An 18,132-nucleotide genomic window follows, 5' to 3' on the forward strand; every position below is an offset into this window, starting at 1 on the left:
CCCCCCCCAGGGTTAATATGTATCTATTCACCCCCCAGGGTTAATATGTATCTATTCACCCCCCCAGGGTTAATATGTATCTATTCACCCCCCCCCAGGGTTAATATGTATCTATTCACCCCCCCAGGGTTAATATGTATCTATTCACCCCCCCAGGGTTAATATGTATCTATTCACCCCCCCCCCCAGGGTTAATATGTATCTATTCACCCCCCCCAGGGTTAATATGTATCTATTCACCCCCCCCCTCCCCCAGGGTTAATATGTATCTATTCACCCCCCCAGGGTTAATATGTATCTATTCACCCCCCCAGGGTTAATATGTATCTATTCACCCCCCCCCCAGGGTTAATATGTATCTATTCACCCCCCAGGGTTAATATGTATCTATTCACCCCCCCAGGGTTAATATGTATCTATTCACCCCCTCCCCAGGGTTAATATGTATCTATTCACCCCCCCCCAGGGTTAATATGTATCTATTCACCCCCCAGGGTTAATATGTATCTATTCACCCCTCCCCCAGGGTTAATATGTATCTATTCACCCCCCCCCAGGGTTAATATGTATCTATTCACCCCCCCCCCCAGGGTTAATATGTATCTATTCACCCCCCCCCAGGGTTAATATGTATCTATTCACCCCCCCAGGGTTAATATGTATCTATTCACCCCCCAGGGTTAATATGTATCTATTCACCCCCCCAGGGTTAATATGTATCTATTCACCCCCCCCCCCCAGGGTTAATATGTATCTATTCACCCCCCCAGGGTTAATATGTATCTATTCACCCCCCCCCCAGGGTTAATATGTATCTATTCACCCCCCCCCAGGGTTAATATGTATCTATTCACCCCCCAGGGTTAATATGTATCTATTCACCCCCCCCCCAGGGTTAATATGTATCTATTCACCCCCCCCCAGGGTTAATATGTATCTATTCACCCCCCCCCCCAGGGTTAATATGTATCTATTCACCCCCCCCCCAGGGTTAATATGTATCTATTCACCCCCCCCCCCAGGGTTAATATGTATCTATTCACCCCCCCCCAGGGTTAATATGTATCTATTCACCCCCCCAGGGTTAATATGTATCTATTCACCCCCCCCAGGGTTAATATGTATCTATTCACCCCCCAGGGTTAATATGTATCTATTCACCCCCCCCCCCAGGGTTAATATGTATCTATTCACCCCCCCAGGGTTAATATGTATCTATTCACCCCCCCCAGGGTTAATATGTATCTATTCACCCCCCCAGGGTTAATATGTATCTATTCACCCCCCCAGGGTTAATATGTATCTATTCACCCCCCCCCCAGGGTTAATATGTATCTATTCACCCCCCCAGGGTTAATATGTATCTATTCACCCCCCCCCCCAGGGTTAATATGTATCTATTCACCCCCCCCCAGGGTTAATATGTATCTATTCACCCCCCCAGGGTTAATATGTATCTATTCACCCCCCCCAGGGTTAATATGTATCTATTCACCCCCCCCCAGGGTTAATATGTATCTATTCACCCCCCAGGGTTAATATGTATCTATTCACCCCCCCCCAGGGTTAATATGTATCTATTCACCCCCCCAGGGTTAATATGTATCTATTCACCCCCCCAGGGTTAATATGTATCTATTCACCCCCAGGGTTAATATGTATCTATTCACCCCCCAGGGTTAATATGTATCTATTCACCCCCCCAGGGTTAATATGTATCTATTCACCCCCCCAGGGTTAATATGTATCTATTCACCCCCCCAGGGTTAATATGTATCTATTCACCCCCCCCCCCAGGGTTAATATGTATCTATTCACCCCCCCCCAGGGTTAATATGTATCTATTCACCCCCCCCCCCAGGGTTAATATGTATCTATTCACCCCCCCCAGGGTTAATATGTATCTATTCACCCCCCCAGGGTTAATATGTATCTATTCACCCCCCCCCCCAGGGTTAATATGTATCTATTCACCCCCCCAGGGTTAATATGTATCTATTCACCCCCCCCCCAGGGTTAATATGTATCTATTCACCCCCCCCCCAGGGTTAATATGTATCTATTCACCCCCCCAGGGTTAATATGTATCTATTCACCCCCAGGGTTAATATGTATCTATTCACCCCCTTCCCAGGGTTAATATGTATCTATTCACCCCCAGGGTTAATATGTATCTATTCACCCCCCCCCAGGGTTAATATGTATCTATTCACCCCCCCAGGGTTAATATGTATCTATTCACCCCCCCAGGGTTAATATGTATCTATTCACCCCCCAGGGTTAATATGTATCTATTCACCCCCCCCCCAGGGTTAATATGTATCTATTCACCCCCCCCCCAGGGTTAATATGTATCTATTCACCCCCCCCCAGGGTTAATATGTATCTATTCACCCCCCCAGGGTTAATATGTATCTATTCACCCCCCCCCCCAGGGTTAATATGTATCTATTCACCCCCCCCAGGGTTAATATGTATCTATTCACCCCCCCAGGGTTAATATGTATCTATTCACCCCCCCAGGGTTAATATGTATCTATTCACCCCCCCAGGGTTAATATGTATCTATTCACCCCCCCAGGGTTAATATGTATCTATTCACCCCCAGGGTTAATATGTATCTATTCACCCCCCCCCAGGGTTAATATGTATCTATTCACCCCCCCCCCAGGGTTAATATGTATCTATTCACCCCCCCCCCAGGGTTAATATGTATCTATTCACCCCCCCAGGGTTAATATGTATCTATTCACCCCCCCCCAGGGTTAATATGTATCTATTCACCCCCCCCCCCAGGGTTAATATGTATCTATTCACCCCCCAGGGTTAATATGTATCTATTCACCCCCCCCCCAGGGTTAATATGTATCTATTCACCCCCCCCCCAGGGTTAATATGTATCTATTCACCCCCCCCCAGGGTTAATATGTATCTATTCACCCCCAGGGTTAATATGTATCTATTCACCCCCCCCCAGGGTTAATATGTATCTATTCACCCCCCCAGGGTTAATATGTATCTATTCACCCCCCCCCCCAGGGTTAATATGTATCTATTCACCCCCCCCCAGGGTTAATATGTATCTATTCACCCCCCCCCCAGGGTTAATATGTATCTATTCACCCCCCCAGGGTTAATATGTATCTATTCACCCCCCCCCCAGGGTTAATATGTATCTATTCACCCCCCCAGGGTTAATATGTATCTATTCACCCCCCCCCCAGGGTTAATATGTATCTATTCACCCCCCCCCCCAGGGTTAATATGTATCTATTCACCCCCCAGGGTTAATATGTATCTATTCACCCCCCCCAGGGTTAATATGTATCTATTCACCCCCCCAGGGTTAATATGTATCTATTCACCCCCCCAGGGTTAATATGTATCTATTCACCCCCCCCCCAGGGTTAATATGTATCTATTCACCCCCCCCCCCCAGGGTTAATATGTATCTATTCACCCCCCCCCAGGGTTAATATGTATCTATTCACCCCCCAGGGTTAATATGTATCTATTCACCCCCAGGGTTAATATGTATCTATTCCCCCCCCCCAGGGTTAATATGTATCTATTCACCCCCCCCCCAGGGTTAATATGTATCTATTCACCCCCCCAGGGTTAATATGCCCCAGGGTTAATATGTATCTATTCACCCCCCCAGGGTTAATATGTATCTATTCACCCCCCCCCCAGGGTTAATATGTATCTATTCACCCCCCCCAGGGTTAATATGTATCTATTCACCCCCCCAGGGTTAATATGTATCTATTCACCCCCCCCCAGGGTTAATATGTATCTATTCACCCCCCCCCCCAGGGTTAATATGTATCTATTCACCCCCCCCCCAGGGTTAATATGTATCTATTCACCCCCCCAGGGTTAATATGTATCTATTCACCCCCCCAGGGTTAATATGTATCTATTCACCCCCCCCCCCAGGGTTAATATGTATCTATTCACCCCCCCCCCCAGGGTTAATATGTATCTATTCACCCCCCAGGGTTAATATGTATCTATTCACCCCCCCAGGGTTAATATATGTATCTATTCACCCCCCCAGGGTTAATATGTATCTATTCACCCCCCCCCAGGGTTAATATGTATCTATTCACCCCCCCAGGGTTAATATGTATCTATTCACCCCCCAGGGTTAATATGTATCTATTCACCCCCCCCCAGGGTTAATATGTATCTATTCACCCCCCCCCAGGGTTAATATGTATCTATTCACCCCCCCCCCAGGGTTAATATGTATCTATTCACCCCCCCCCCCAGGGTTAATATGTATCTATTCACCCCCCCCCAGGGTTAATATGTATCTATTCACCCCCCCCCCAGGGTTAATATGTATCTATTCACCCCCCCCAGGGTTAATATGTATCTATTCACCCCCCCCAGGGTTAATATGTATCTATTCACCCCCCCAGGGTTAATATGTATCTATTCACCCCCCCAGGGTTAATATGTATCTATTCACCCCCCCCAGGGTTAATATGTATCTATTCACCCCCCCAGGGTTAATATGTATCTATTCACCCCCCAGGGTTAATATGTATCTATTCACCCCCCCCCCAGGGTTAATATGTATCTATTCACCCCCCCAGGGTTAATATGTATCTATTCACCCCCCCCAGGGTTAATATGTATCTATTCACCCCTCCCAGGGTTAATATGTATCCCCCCCAGGGTTAATATGTATCTATTCACCCCCCCAGGGTTAATATGTATCTATTCACCCCCCCCCCCAGGGTTAATATGTATCTATTCACCCCCCCCCCCAGGGTTAATATGTATCTATTCACCCCCCCAGGGTTAATATGTATCTATTCACCCCCCCCCAGGGTTAATATGTATCTATTCACCCCCCCCCCCCCCAGGGTTAATATGTATCTATTCACCCCCCCCCAGGGTTAATATGTATCTATTCACCCCCCCCCAGGGTTAATATGTATCTATTCACCCCCCCAGGGTTAATATGTATCTATTCACCCCCCAGGGTTAATATGTATCTATTCACCCCCCCCCAGGGTTAATATGTATCTATTCACCCCCCCCCAGGGTTAATATGTATCTATTCACCCCCCCAGGGTTAATATGTATCTATTCACCCCCCCCCAGGGTTAATATTAATATGTATCTATTCACCCCCCCAGGGTTAATATGTATCTATTCACCCCCCCCCCCCAGGGTTAATATGTATCTATTCACCCCCCCCAGGGTTAATATGTATCTATTCACCCCCCCCCCCCCAGGGTTAATATGTATCTATTCACCCCCCCCCAGGGTTAATATGTATCTATTCACCCCCCCCTCCCCCAGGGTTAATATGTATCTATTCACCCCCCCCAGGGTTAATATGTATCTATTCACCCCCCCAGGGTTAATATGTATCTATTCACCCCCCCCCAGGGTTAATATGTATCTATTCACCCCCCCCCCCAGGGTTAATATGTATCTATTCACCCCCCCAGGGTTAATATGTATCTATTCACCCCCCCAGGGTTAATATGTATCTATTCACCCCCCAGGGTTAATATGTATCTATTCACCCCCCCCCCCAGGGTTAATATGTATCTATTCACCCCCCCCCCAGGGTTAATATGTATCTATTCACCCCCCCCAGGGTTAATATGTATCTATTCACCCCCCCCCAGGGTTAATATGTATCTATTCACCCCCCCCCCCAGGGTTAATATGTATCTATTCACCCCCCCCCCAGGGTTAATATGTATCTATTCACCCCCCCCCCCAGGGTTAATATGTATCTATTCACCCCCAGGGTTAATATGTATCTATTCACCCCCTATTCCCCCCAGGGTTAATATGTATCTATTCACCCCCCCTCCCCCAGGGTTAATATGTATCTATTCACCCCCAGGGTTAATATGTATCTATTCACCCCCCCAGGGTTAATATGTATCTATTCACCCCCCCCAGGGTTAATATGTATCTATTCCCCCAGGGTTAATATGTATCTATTCACCCCCCAGGGTTAATATGTATCTATTCACCCCCCCCAGGGTTAATATGTATCTATTCACCCCCCCCCCCAGGGTTAATATGTATCTATTCACCCCCCCCAGGGTTAATATGTATCTATTCACCCCCCCCCCCAGGGTTAATATGTATCTATTCACCCCCCCAGGGTTAATATGTATCTATTCACCCCCCCCCCCCCAGGGTTAATATGTATCTATTCACCCCCCCCCAGGGTTAATATGTATCTATTCACCCCCCCAGGGTTAATATGTATCTATTCACCCCCCCAGGGTTAATATGTATCTATTCACCCCCCCCCCCAGGGTTAATATGTATCTATTCACCCCCCCAGGGTTAATATGTATCTATTCACCCCCCCCCAGGGTTAATATGTATCTATTCACCCCCCCAGGGTTAATATGTATCTATTCACCCCCCCAGGGTTAATATGTATCTATTCACCCCCCCCAGGGTTAATATGTATCTATTCACCCCCCCCCAGGGTTAATATGTATCTATTCACCCCCCAGGGTTAATATGTATCTATTCACCCCCCCCAGGGTTAATATGTATCTATTCACCCCCCAGGGTTAATATGTATCCCCCCCCCCCTCAGGGTTAATATGTATCTATTCACCCCCCCAGGGTTAATATGTATCTATTCACCCCCCAGGGTTAATATGTATCTATTCACCCCCCCAGGGTTAATATGTATCTATTCACCCCCCCAGGGTTAATATGTATCTATTCACCCCCCCCCAGGGTTAATATGTATCTATTCACCCCCCCAGGGTTAATATGTATCTATTCACCCCCCCAGGGTTAATATGTATCTATTCACCCCCCCAGGGTTAATATGTATCTATTCACCCCCCCAGGGTTAATATGTATCTATTCACCCCCCCCCAGGGTTAATATGTATCTATTCACCCCCCCCAGGGTTAATATGTATCTATTCACCCCCCCAGGGTTAATATGTATCTATTCACCCCCCCCCCCAGGGTTAATATGTATCTATTCACCCCCCCAGGGTTAATATGTATCTATTCACCCCCCCCCAGGGTTAATATGTATCTATTCACCCCCCCCCCAGGGTTAATATGTATCTATTCACCCCCCCCAGGGTTAATATGTATCTATTCACCCCCCCAGGGTTAATATGTATCTATTCACCCCCCAGGGTTAATATGTATCTATTCACCCCCCCCAGGGTTAATATGTATCTATTCACCCCCCCCCCAGGGTTAATATGTATCTATTCACCCCCTATTCCCCAGGGTTAATATGTATCTATTCACCCCCCCCCCAGGGTTAATATGTATCTATTCACCCCCCCCCAGGGTTAATATGTATCTATTCACCCCCCCAGGGTTAATATGTATCTATTCACCCCCAGGGTTAATATGTATCTATTCACCCCCCCCCCCAGGGTTAATATGTATCTATTCACCCCCCCCAGGGTTAATATGTATCTATTCACCCCCAGGGTTAATATGTATCTATTCACCCCCCAGGGTTAATATGTATCTATTCACCCCAGGGTTAATATGTATCTATTCACCCCCCCCAGGGTTAATATGTATCTATTCACCCCCCCCAGGGTTAATATGTATCTATTCACCCCCCCCCCCAGGGTTAATATGTATCTATTCACCCCCCCCAGGGTTAATATGTATCTATTCACCCCCCCCCAGGGTTAATATGTATCTATTCACCCTATTCACCCCCAGGGTTAATATGTATCTATTCACCCCCCCCCCCAGGGTTAATATGTATCTATTTAATATGTATCTATTCCCCCCCCAGGGTTAATATGTATCTATTCACCCCCCAGGGTTAATATGTATCTATTCACCCCCCCAGGGTTAATATGTATCTATTCACCCCCCAGGGTTAATATGTATCTATTCACCCCCCCAGGGTTAATATGTATCTATTCACCCCCCCCAGGGTTAATATGTATCTATTCACCCCCAGGGTTAATATGTATCTATTCACCCCCCCAGGGTTAATATGTATCTATTCACCCCCCCAGGGTTAATATGTATCTATTCACCCCCCCCCAGGGTTAATATGTATCTATTCACCCCCCCCAGGGTTAATATGTATCTATTCACCCCCCCAGGGTTAATATGTATCTATTCCCCCCCCCAGGGTTAATATGTATCTATTCACCCCCAGGGTTAATATGTATCTATTCACCCCCCCCCAGGGTTAATATGTATCTATTCACCCCCCCCCAGGGTTAATATGTATCTATTCACCCCCCCCCAGGGTTAATATGTATCTATTCACCCCCCCCAGGGTTAATATGTATCTATTCACCCCCCCCCCAGGGTTAATATGTATCTATTCACCCCCCCAGGGTTAATATGTATCTATTCACCCCCCCCCAGGGTTAATATGTATCTATTCACCCCCCCAGGGTTAATATGTATCTATTCACCCCCCCAGGGTTAATATGTATCTATTCACCCCCCCCCCAGGGTTAATATGTATCTATTCACCCCCCCAGGGTTAATATGTATCTATTCACCCCCCCAGGGTTAATATGTATCTATTCACCCCCCCAGGGTTAATATGTATCTATTCACCCCCCCCCCAGGTTAATATGTATCTATTCACCCCCCCCCAGGGTTAATATGTATCTATTCACCCCCCCCCAGGGTTAATATGTATCTATTCACCCCCCCAGGGTTAATATGTATCTATTCACCCCCCCCCCCCAGGGTTAATATGTATCTATTCACCCCCCCAGGGTTAATATGTATCTATTCACCCCCCCCAGGGTTAATATGTATCTATTCACCCCCAGGGTTAATATGTATCTATTCACCCCCCTCCCCCCAGGGTTAATATGTATCTATTCACCCCCCCCAGGGTTAATATGTATCTATTCACCCCCCCCAGGGTTAATATGTATCTATTCACCCCCCCAGGGTTAATATGTATCTATTCACCCCCCAGGGTTAATATGTATCTATTCACCCCCCCAGGGTTAATATGTATCTATTCACCCCCCCAGGGTTAATATGTATCTATTCACCCCCCCAGGGTTAATATGTATCTATTCACCCCCCCCAGGGTTAATATGTATCTATTCACCCCCCCCCCCCAGGGTTAATATGTATCTATTCACCCCCCCAGGGTTAATATGTATCTATTCACCCCCCAGGGTTAATATGTATCTATTCACCCCCAGGGTTAATATGTATCTATTCACCCCCAGGGTTAATATGTATCTATTCACCCCCCCAGGGTTAATATGTATCTATTCACCCCCCAGGGTTAATATGTATCTATTCACCCCCAGGGTTAATATGTATCTATTCACCCCCCAGGGTTAATATGTATCTTATATGTATCTATTCACCCCCCCAGGGTTAATATGTATCTATTCACCTATTCCCCCCCAGGGTTAATATGTATCTATTCACCCCCCCCCCCAGGGTTAATATGTATCTATTCACCCCCCCAGGGTTAATATGTATCCCCCCCCCAGGGTTAATATGTATCTATTCACCCCCAGGGTTAATATGTATCTATTCACCCCCCCAGGGTTAATATGTATCTATTCACCCCCCCCCCAGGGTTAATATGTATCTATTCACCCCCCCCCAGGGTTAATATGTATCTATTCACCCCCCAGGGTTAATATGTATCTATTCACCCCCCCAGGGTTAATATGTATCTATTCACCCCCCAGGGTTAATATGTATCTATTCACCCCCCCCCCCCCCAGGGTTAATATGTATCTATTCACCCCCCCCCAGGGTTAATATGTATCTATTCACCCCCCAGGGTTAATATGTATCTATTCACCCCCCCAGGGTTAATATGTATCTATTCACCCCCCCCCCCAGGGTTAATATGTATCTATTCACCCCCCCCAGGGTTAATATGTATCTATTCACCCCCCCCCAGGGTTAATATGTATCTATTCACCCCCCCCCAGGGTTAATATGTATCTATTCACCCCCCCAGGGTTAATATGTATCTATTCATTAATATGTATCTATTCACCCCCCCAGGGTTAATATGTATCTATTCACCCCCCCCCAGGGTTAATATGTATCTATTCACCCCCCAGGGTTAATATGTATCTATTCACCCCCCCCCCCCCAGGGTTAATATGTATCTATTCACCCCCAGGGTTAATATGTATCTATTCACCCCCCAGGGTTAATATGTATCTATTCACCCCCCCCCCCCAGGGTTAATATGTATCTATTCACCCCCCCCCAGGGTTAATATGTATCTATTCACCCCCCCCCCAGGGTTAATATGTATCTATTCACCCCCCCCAGGGTTAATATGTATCTATTCACCCCCCCCCAGGGTTAATATGTATCTATTCACCCCCCCAGGGTTAATATGTATCTATTCACCCCCCCAGGGTTAATATGTATCTATTCACCCCCCAGGGTTAATATGTATCTATTCACCCCCAGGGTTAATATGTATCTATTCACCCCCCAGGGTTAATATGTATCTATTCACCCCCAGGGTTAATATGTATCTATTCACCCCCCCAGGGTTAATATGTATCTATTCACCCCCCCCCAGGGTTAATATGTATCTATTCACCCCCCAGGGTTAATATGTATCTATTCACCCCCCCCCCCCAGGGTTAATATGTATCTATTCACCCCCCCAGGGTTAATATGTATCTATTCACCCCCCCAGGGTTAATATGTATCTATTCACCCCCCCAGGGTTAATATGTATCTATTCACCCCCCCTATTCACCCCCCCAGGGTTAATATGTATCTATTCACCCCCAGGGTTAATATGTATCTATTCACCCCCCCCCCCCCCAGGGTTAATATGTATCTATTCACCCCCCCCAGGGTTAATATGTATCTATTCACCCCCCAGGGTTAATATGTATCTATTCACCCCCCCAGGGTTAATATGTATCTATTCACCCCCCCCCCAGGGTTAATATGTATCTATTCACCCCCCCAGGGTTAATATGTATCTATTCACCCCCCCCCAGGGTTAATATGTATCTATTCACCCCCCCCCCCCAGGGTTAATATGTATCTATTCACCCCCCAGGGTTAATATGTATCTATTCACCCCCCCCAGGGTTAATATGTATCTATTCACCCCCCCCAGGGTTAATATGTATCTATTCACCCCCCAGGGTTAATATGTATCTATTCACCCCCCCCCCCAGGGTTAATATGTATCTATTCACCCCCCCAGGGTTAATATGTATCTATTCACCCCCCTAGGGTTAATATGTATCTATTCACCCCCCCCCAGGGTTAATATGTATCTATTCACCCCCAGGGTTAATATGTATCTATTCACCCCCCCCCCCCCCAGGGTTAATATGTATCTATTCACCCCCCCCCCAGGGTTAATATGTATCTATTCACCCCCCCCCCAGGGTTAATATGTATCTATTCACCCCCAGGGTTAATATGTATCTATTCACCCCCCCCCCAGGGTTAATATGTATCTATTCACCCCCCCCCCCCCAGGGTTAATATGTATCTATTCACCCCCCTATTCACCCCCCCCCCCAGGGTTAATATGTATCTATTCACCCCCCCAGGGTTAATATGTATCTATTCACCCCCCAGGGTTAATATGTATCTATTCACCCCCCCCCCAGGGTTAATATGTATCTATTCACCCCCAGGGTTAATATGTATCTATTCACCCCCCCAGGGTTAATATGTATCTATTCACCCCCCCCCAGGGTTAATATGTATCTATTCACCCCCCCAGGGTTAATATGTATCTATTCACCCCCCTATTCACCCCCCCCCCCAGGGTTAATATGTATCTATTCACCCCCCCCCAGGGTTAATGTATCTATTCACCCCCCCCCAGGGTTAATATGTATCTATTCACCCCCCCAGGGTTAATATGTATCTATTCACCCCCCCAGGGTTAATATGTATCTATTCCCCCCCAGGGTTAATATGTATCTATTCACCCCCCCCCAGGGTTAATATGTATCTATTCACCCCCCCAGGGTTAATATGTATCTATTCACCCCCCCCCCCCAGGGTTAATATGTATCTATTCACCCCCCCAGGGTTAATATGTATCTATTCACCCCCAGGGTTAATATGTATCTATTCACCCCCCCCAGGGTTAATATGTATCTATTCACCCCCCCCCCAGGGTTAATATGTATCTATTCACCCCCCAGGGTTATCTATTCACCCCCCCAGGGTTAATATGTATCTATTCACCCCCCAGGGTTAATATGTATCTATTCACCCCCCCCAGGGTTAATATGTATCTATTCACCCCCAGGGTTAATATGTATCTATTCACCCCCCCCCCCCCAGGGTTAATATGTATCTATTCACCCCCCAGGGTTAATATGTATCTATTCACCCCCCCAGGGTTAATATAATTCACCCCCCCCCAGGGTTAATATGTATCTATTCACCCCCCAGGGTTAATATGTATCTATTCACCCCCCCCCAGGGTTAATATGTATCTATTCACCCCCAGGGTTAATATGTATCTATTCCCCCCCCCAGGGTTAATATGTATCTATTCACCCCCCCAGGGTTAATATGTATCTATTCACCCCCCCAGGGTTAATATGTATCTATTCACCCCCCAGGGTTAATATGTATCTATTCACCCCCCCCAGGGTTAATATGTATTCTAAGGGTTAATATGTATCTATTCACCCCCCAGGGTTATTCATGTATCTATTCACCCCCCCTATTAGGGTTAATATGTATCTATTCACCCCCCCCCAGGGTTAATATGTATCTATTCACCCCCCCCAATATGGGTTAATATGTATCTATTCACCCCCCAGGGTTAATATGTATCTATCCACCCCCCCAGGGTTAATATGTATCTATTCACCCCCCCAGGGTTAATATGTATCTATCCACCCCCAGGGTTAATTGTATCTATTCACCCCCCATAATGTGCTGTCTCCCCAGGGTTAATATGTATCTATTCACCCCCCCAGGGTTAATATGTATCTATTCACCCCCCCCCCCCAGGGTTAATATGTATCTATTCACCCCCCAGGGTTAATATGTATCTATTCACCCCCCCCCCCCAGGGTTAATATGTATCTATCCACCCCAGGACTCATCAGGACTAGATTCAGATGTAAATCATGACTAAGACTAGACCACTCAGGAACTCAACACCTTTTAGATGATGGTGCATCTTTTGCATTAAAATGTGTGGAATTGTCTCGCTGAAAAATAAACCTCTATCCCAGGGTTAGGTATTCAGAAGAATGAGGCACAACTGGCCCAGCGTCGTTTTGGTTTGGCCGGTGTAGGCCGTCATTGTAAATAAGAATTTGTTCTTAACTGACTTGCCTAGTTAAATAAAGATGAAATAAAACATTTTAAAAACCTTGTAGTAGATCTCTTGACAGTAAGGTGACTGGGACAGAGCCAGTGGGGTGTTGTATTTGGCGTGGTAACAATACTGTACCTCGTAGCAGATCTCTTTGACCGCCTGCATCCTCAGGTCTCTGATGGTAACCCGTTTGGGGTCTTTGCTGATTCGGCGACGCTGAGGGATCTGATAGACCCTGAGTGGCTCCCGACGTTTACCACTACTGGGCAGGCCACAACGCTTTACTATCGACTGGACCTATAGAATTACAACATATACATATACAGTACCATTCAAAAGTTTAAACACACCTACTCATTCAAGGGTTTTCTTTATTTTTACTATTTTCTACACTGTAGAATAATAGTGAAGGTATCAAAACTATGAAATAACACATATGGAGTCATGTAGTAACCAAAAAGTGTTAAATCAAAATGTATTCTATATTTGAGATTCTTCAAAGTAGCTACCCTTTGCCTTGATGACAGCTTTGCAAACTCTTGGCATTCTCTCAACCAGCTTCACCTGGAATGCTTTTCCAACAGTCTTGAAGGAGTTCCCACATATGCTGAGCACTTGTTGGCTGCTTTTCCTTCACTCTGCGGCCCGACTCATCCCAAACCATCTCAATTGGGTTGAGGTCGGGTGATCATGGAGGCCAGGTCATCTGATGCAGCACTCCATCACTCTCCTTCTTGGTCATAAATCCCTTACACAGCTTGGAGGTGAGTTGGGTCATTGTCTTGTTAAAAAACAAATGATAGTGGGACTAAGTGCAAACCAGATGGGATGGTGTATCACTGCAGAATGCTGTGGTAGTCATGCTGGTTAAGTGTGCCTTGAATTCTAAAGAAATCACAGACAGTGTCACCAGCAAAGCACCCCCACACCATCACACCTCCTCCTCCATGCTTCACGGTGGGAACCACACATGCGGAGAACATCCATTCACCTACTCTGTCTCACAAAGACATTGCGGTTGGAACCAAAAATCTCAAATTTGGACCAAAGGACAGAGTTTCACAGGTCTAATGTCCATTGCTAGTGTTTCTTGGCCCAAGCAAGTCTCATCTTGGTGTCCTTTAGTGGTGGTTTCTTTGCAGCAATTTGAACATGAAGGCCTGATTCACTCTTTCTCCTCTGAACAGTTGATGTTGAGATGTATCTGTTACTTGAACTCTGTGGAGAATTTACTTGGGCTGCAATCTGAGATGCATTTTACTCTAATGAACTTATTCTCTGCAGCAGAGGTAACTCTGGGTCTTCCTTTCCTGTGGTGGTCCTCATGAGAGCCAGTTTCATCATAGCGCATGATGGTTTTTGTGACTGCACTTGAAGAAGCTTTCAAAGTTCTTGAAATCTTCCGTATTGACTGACGTTCATGTCTTAAAGTAATGATGGACTGTTGTTTTTCTTTGCTTATTTGAGCTGTTCTTGACATAATATGGACTTGGTCTTTTACCAAATAAGGCTATCTTCTGTATACCACCCTACCTTGTCACAACACAACTGATTGGCTCAAACACATTCAGAAGGGAAAAAAATCCACAAATGAACTTTTAACAAGGCACACCTGTTAATTGAAATGCATTCCAGGTGACTACCTCAAGAAGCTGGTTGAACTCAGTCATCAAAAAGGTTGACTATTTTGAAGAATCTCAAATAATCTAAAATACCTCAAGAAGCTGGTTGAGAAAATGCCAAGAGTGTGTAACTCAGTCATCAAGGCAAAGGTTGACTATTTTGAAGAATCTCAAATAATCTAAAATATATTTTGATTTATTTAACACTTTTTTGGTTACTACATGATTCCATATGTGTTATTTCATAATTTTGTTGTCTTCACTATTATTCTACAATAATAGTCAAGAAAAACCCTTGAATGAGTAGGTGTGTCCAAACTTTTGACTGGTACTGTAGTTATATAACTATGTGTGTGTATACCTTGTTAGCAGGTAGTTTCTCTCTGAGTGAAGATATCAGTCTCCAGCTCTCTTCACAGGATCTCTTATCAGAGTCGTCTCCACTGTCTGAGTCTGTATACTGAGGAGAGGAGAGGGTTAATCCACACATCATGTTTTACCAGTCTCTGTTGTCCCAGTAACAGGTTAGTCTCCTCTTCATCTCTCCTGTACTAACCCTCAGTCAGTCAGTCAGTCAGTCAGTCAGTCTCAGTCCAGTCTCTGTTGTCCCAGTAACAGGTTTGTCTCCTCCTCCTCTCTCCTGTACTAACCCTCAGTCAGTCAGTCAGTCAGTCAGTCAGTCAGTCTCTCACCAGTCTCTGTTGTCCCAGTAACAGGTTAGTCTCCTCCTCCTCTCTCTGTACTAACCCTCAGTCAGTCAGTCAGTCAGTCAGTCAGTCTCACCAGTCTCTGTTGTCCCAGTAACAGGTTTGTCTCCTCCTCCTCTCTCCTGTACTAACCCTCAGTCAGTCAGTCAGTCAGTCAGTCAGTCAGTCTCACCAGTCTCTGTTGTCCCAGTAACAGGTTAGTCTCCTCCTCCTCTCTCCTGTACTAACCCTCAGTCAGTCTGTCAGTCTGTCAGTCAGTCAGTCAGTCAGTCAGTCAGTCAGTCAGTCAGTCAGTCAGTCTCACCAAATCAAATCAAATCAAATCAAATTTATTTATATAGCCCTTCGTACATCAGCTGATATCTCAAAGTGCTGTACAGAAACCCAGCCTAAAACCCCAAACAGCAAGCAATGCAGGTGTAGAAGCACGGTGGCTAGGAAAAACTCCCTAGAAAAGCCAAAACCTAGGAAGAAACCTAGAGAGGAACCAGGCTATGTGGGGTGGCCAGTCCTCTTCTGGCTGTGCCGGGTAGAGATTATAACAGAACATGGCCAAGATGTTCAAATGTTCATAAATGACCAGCATGGTCGAATAATAAGGCAGAACAGTTGAAACTGGAGCAGCAGCACGGCCAGGTGGACTGGGGACAGCAAGGAGTCATCATGTCAAGTAGTCCTGGGGCATGGTCCTAGGGCCGCGGTTCAGTTGAAACTGGAGCAGCAGCACGGCCAGGTGGACTGGGGACAGCAAGGAGTCATCATGTCAGGTAGTCCTGGGGCATGGTCCTAGGGCTCAGGTCCTCCGAGAGAGAGAAGGAGAGAATTAGAGAACGCACACTTAGATTCACACAGGACACCGAATTGGACAGGAGAAGTACTCCAGATATAACAAACTGACCCCAGCCCCCGACACATAAACTACTGCAGCATAAATACTGAAGGCTGAGACAGGAGGGGTCAGGAGACACTGTGGCCCCACCCGAGGACACCCCCGGACAGGGCCAAACAGGAAGGATATAACCCCACCCACTATGCCAAAGCACAGCCCCCACACCACTGGAGGGATATCTTCAACCACCAACTTACCATCCTGAGACAAAGCTGAGTATAGCCCGCAAAGATCTCCGCCACGGCACAACCCAAGGGGGGGGCGCCAACCCAGACAGGATGACCACATCAGTGAATCAACCCACTCAGGTGACGCACCCCCTCAGGGACGGCATGAGAGAGCCCCAGCAAGCCAGTGACTCAGCCCCTGTAATAGGGTTAGAGGCAGAGAATCCCAGTGGAAAGAGGGGAACCGGCCAGGCAGAGACAGCAAGGGTGGTTCGTTGCTCCAGAGCCTTTCCGTTCACCTTCCCACTCCTGGGCCAGACTACACTCAATCATATGACCCACTGAAGAGATGAGTCTTCAGTAAAGACTTAAAGGTTGAGACCGAGTTTGCGTCTCTGACATGGGTAGGCAGACCGTTCCATAAAAATGGAGCTCTATAGGAGAAAGCCCTGCCTCCAGCTGTTTGCTTAGAAATTCTAGGGACAATTAGGAGGCCTGCGTCTTGTGACCGTAGCGTACGTGTAGGTATGTACGGCAGGACCAAATCAGAGAGATAGGTAGGAGCAAGCCCATGCAATGCTTTGTAGGTTAGCAGTAAAACCTTGAAATCAGCCCTTGCTTTGACAGGAAGCCAGTGTAGGGAGGCTAGCACTGGAGTAATATGATCAAATTTTTTGGTTCTAGTCAGGATTCTAGCAGCCGTATTTAGCACTAACTGAAGTTTATTTAGTGCTTTATCCGGGTAGCCGGAAAGTAGAGCATTGCAGTAGTCTAACCTAGAAGTGACAAAAGCATGGATTAATTTTTCTGCATCATTTTTGGACAGAAAGTTTCTGATTTTTGCAATGTTACGTAGATGGAAAAAAGCTGTCCTTGAAATGGTCTTGATATGTTCTTCAAAAGAGAGATCAGGGTCCAGAGTAACGCCGAGGTCCTTCACAGTTTTATTTGAGATGACTGTACAACCATTAAGATTAATTGTCAGATTCAACAGAAGATCTCTTTGTTTCTTGGGACCTAGAACAAGCATCTCTGTTTTATCCGAGTTTAAAAGTAGAAAGTTTGCTGCCATCCACTTCCTTATGTCTGAAACACATGCTTCTAGCGAGGGCAATTTTGGGGCTTCACCATGTTTCATTGAAATGTACAGCTGTGTATCATCCGCATAGCAGTGAAAGTTAACATTATGTTTTCGAATAACATCCCCAAGAGGTAAAATATATAGTGAAAACAACAGCGGTCCTAAAACGGAACCTTGAGGAACACCGAAATTTACAGTTGATTTGTCAGAGGACAAACCATCCACAGAGACAAACTGATATCTTTCCGACAGATAAGATCTAAACCAGGCCAGAACTTGACCGTGTAGACCAATTTGGGTTTCCAATCTCTCCAAAAGAATGTGGTGATCGATGGTATCAAAAGCAGCACTAAGGTCTAGGAGCACGAGGACAGATGCA

General features: G+C 46.2%; 1 protein-coding gene across 1 annotated transcript in view; it reads right to left on the minus strand.

The window, feature by feature from the left end:
* Positions 1-18,132, minus strand: part of LOC135510164 (kinesin-like protein KIF1C) — a 108,643-nt gene that overhangs the window by 9,637 nt on the left and 80,874 nt on the right. Inside the window, 2 exon segments of the mRNA XM_064930949.1 lie at positions 13,423-13,584; positions 15,271-15,369. Coding sequence (XP_064787021.1) covers positions 13,423-13,584; positions 15,271-15,369 — 261 coding nt within the window.

This window comes from Oncorhynchus masou, chromosome 23 (genome assembly GCF_036934945.1).
Source record: "Oncorhynchus masou masou isolate Uvic2021 chromosome 23, UVic_Omas_1.1, whole genome shotgun sequence".
Classification (NCBI taxonomy): Eukaryota; Metazoa; Chordata; class Actinopteri; order Salmoniformes; family Salmonidae; genus Oncorhynchus; species Oncorhynchus masou.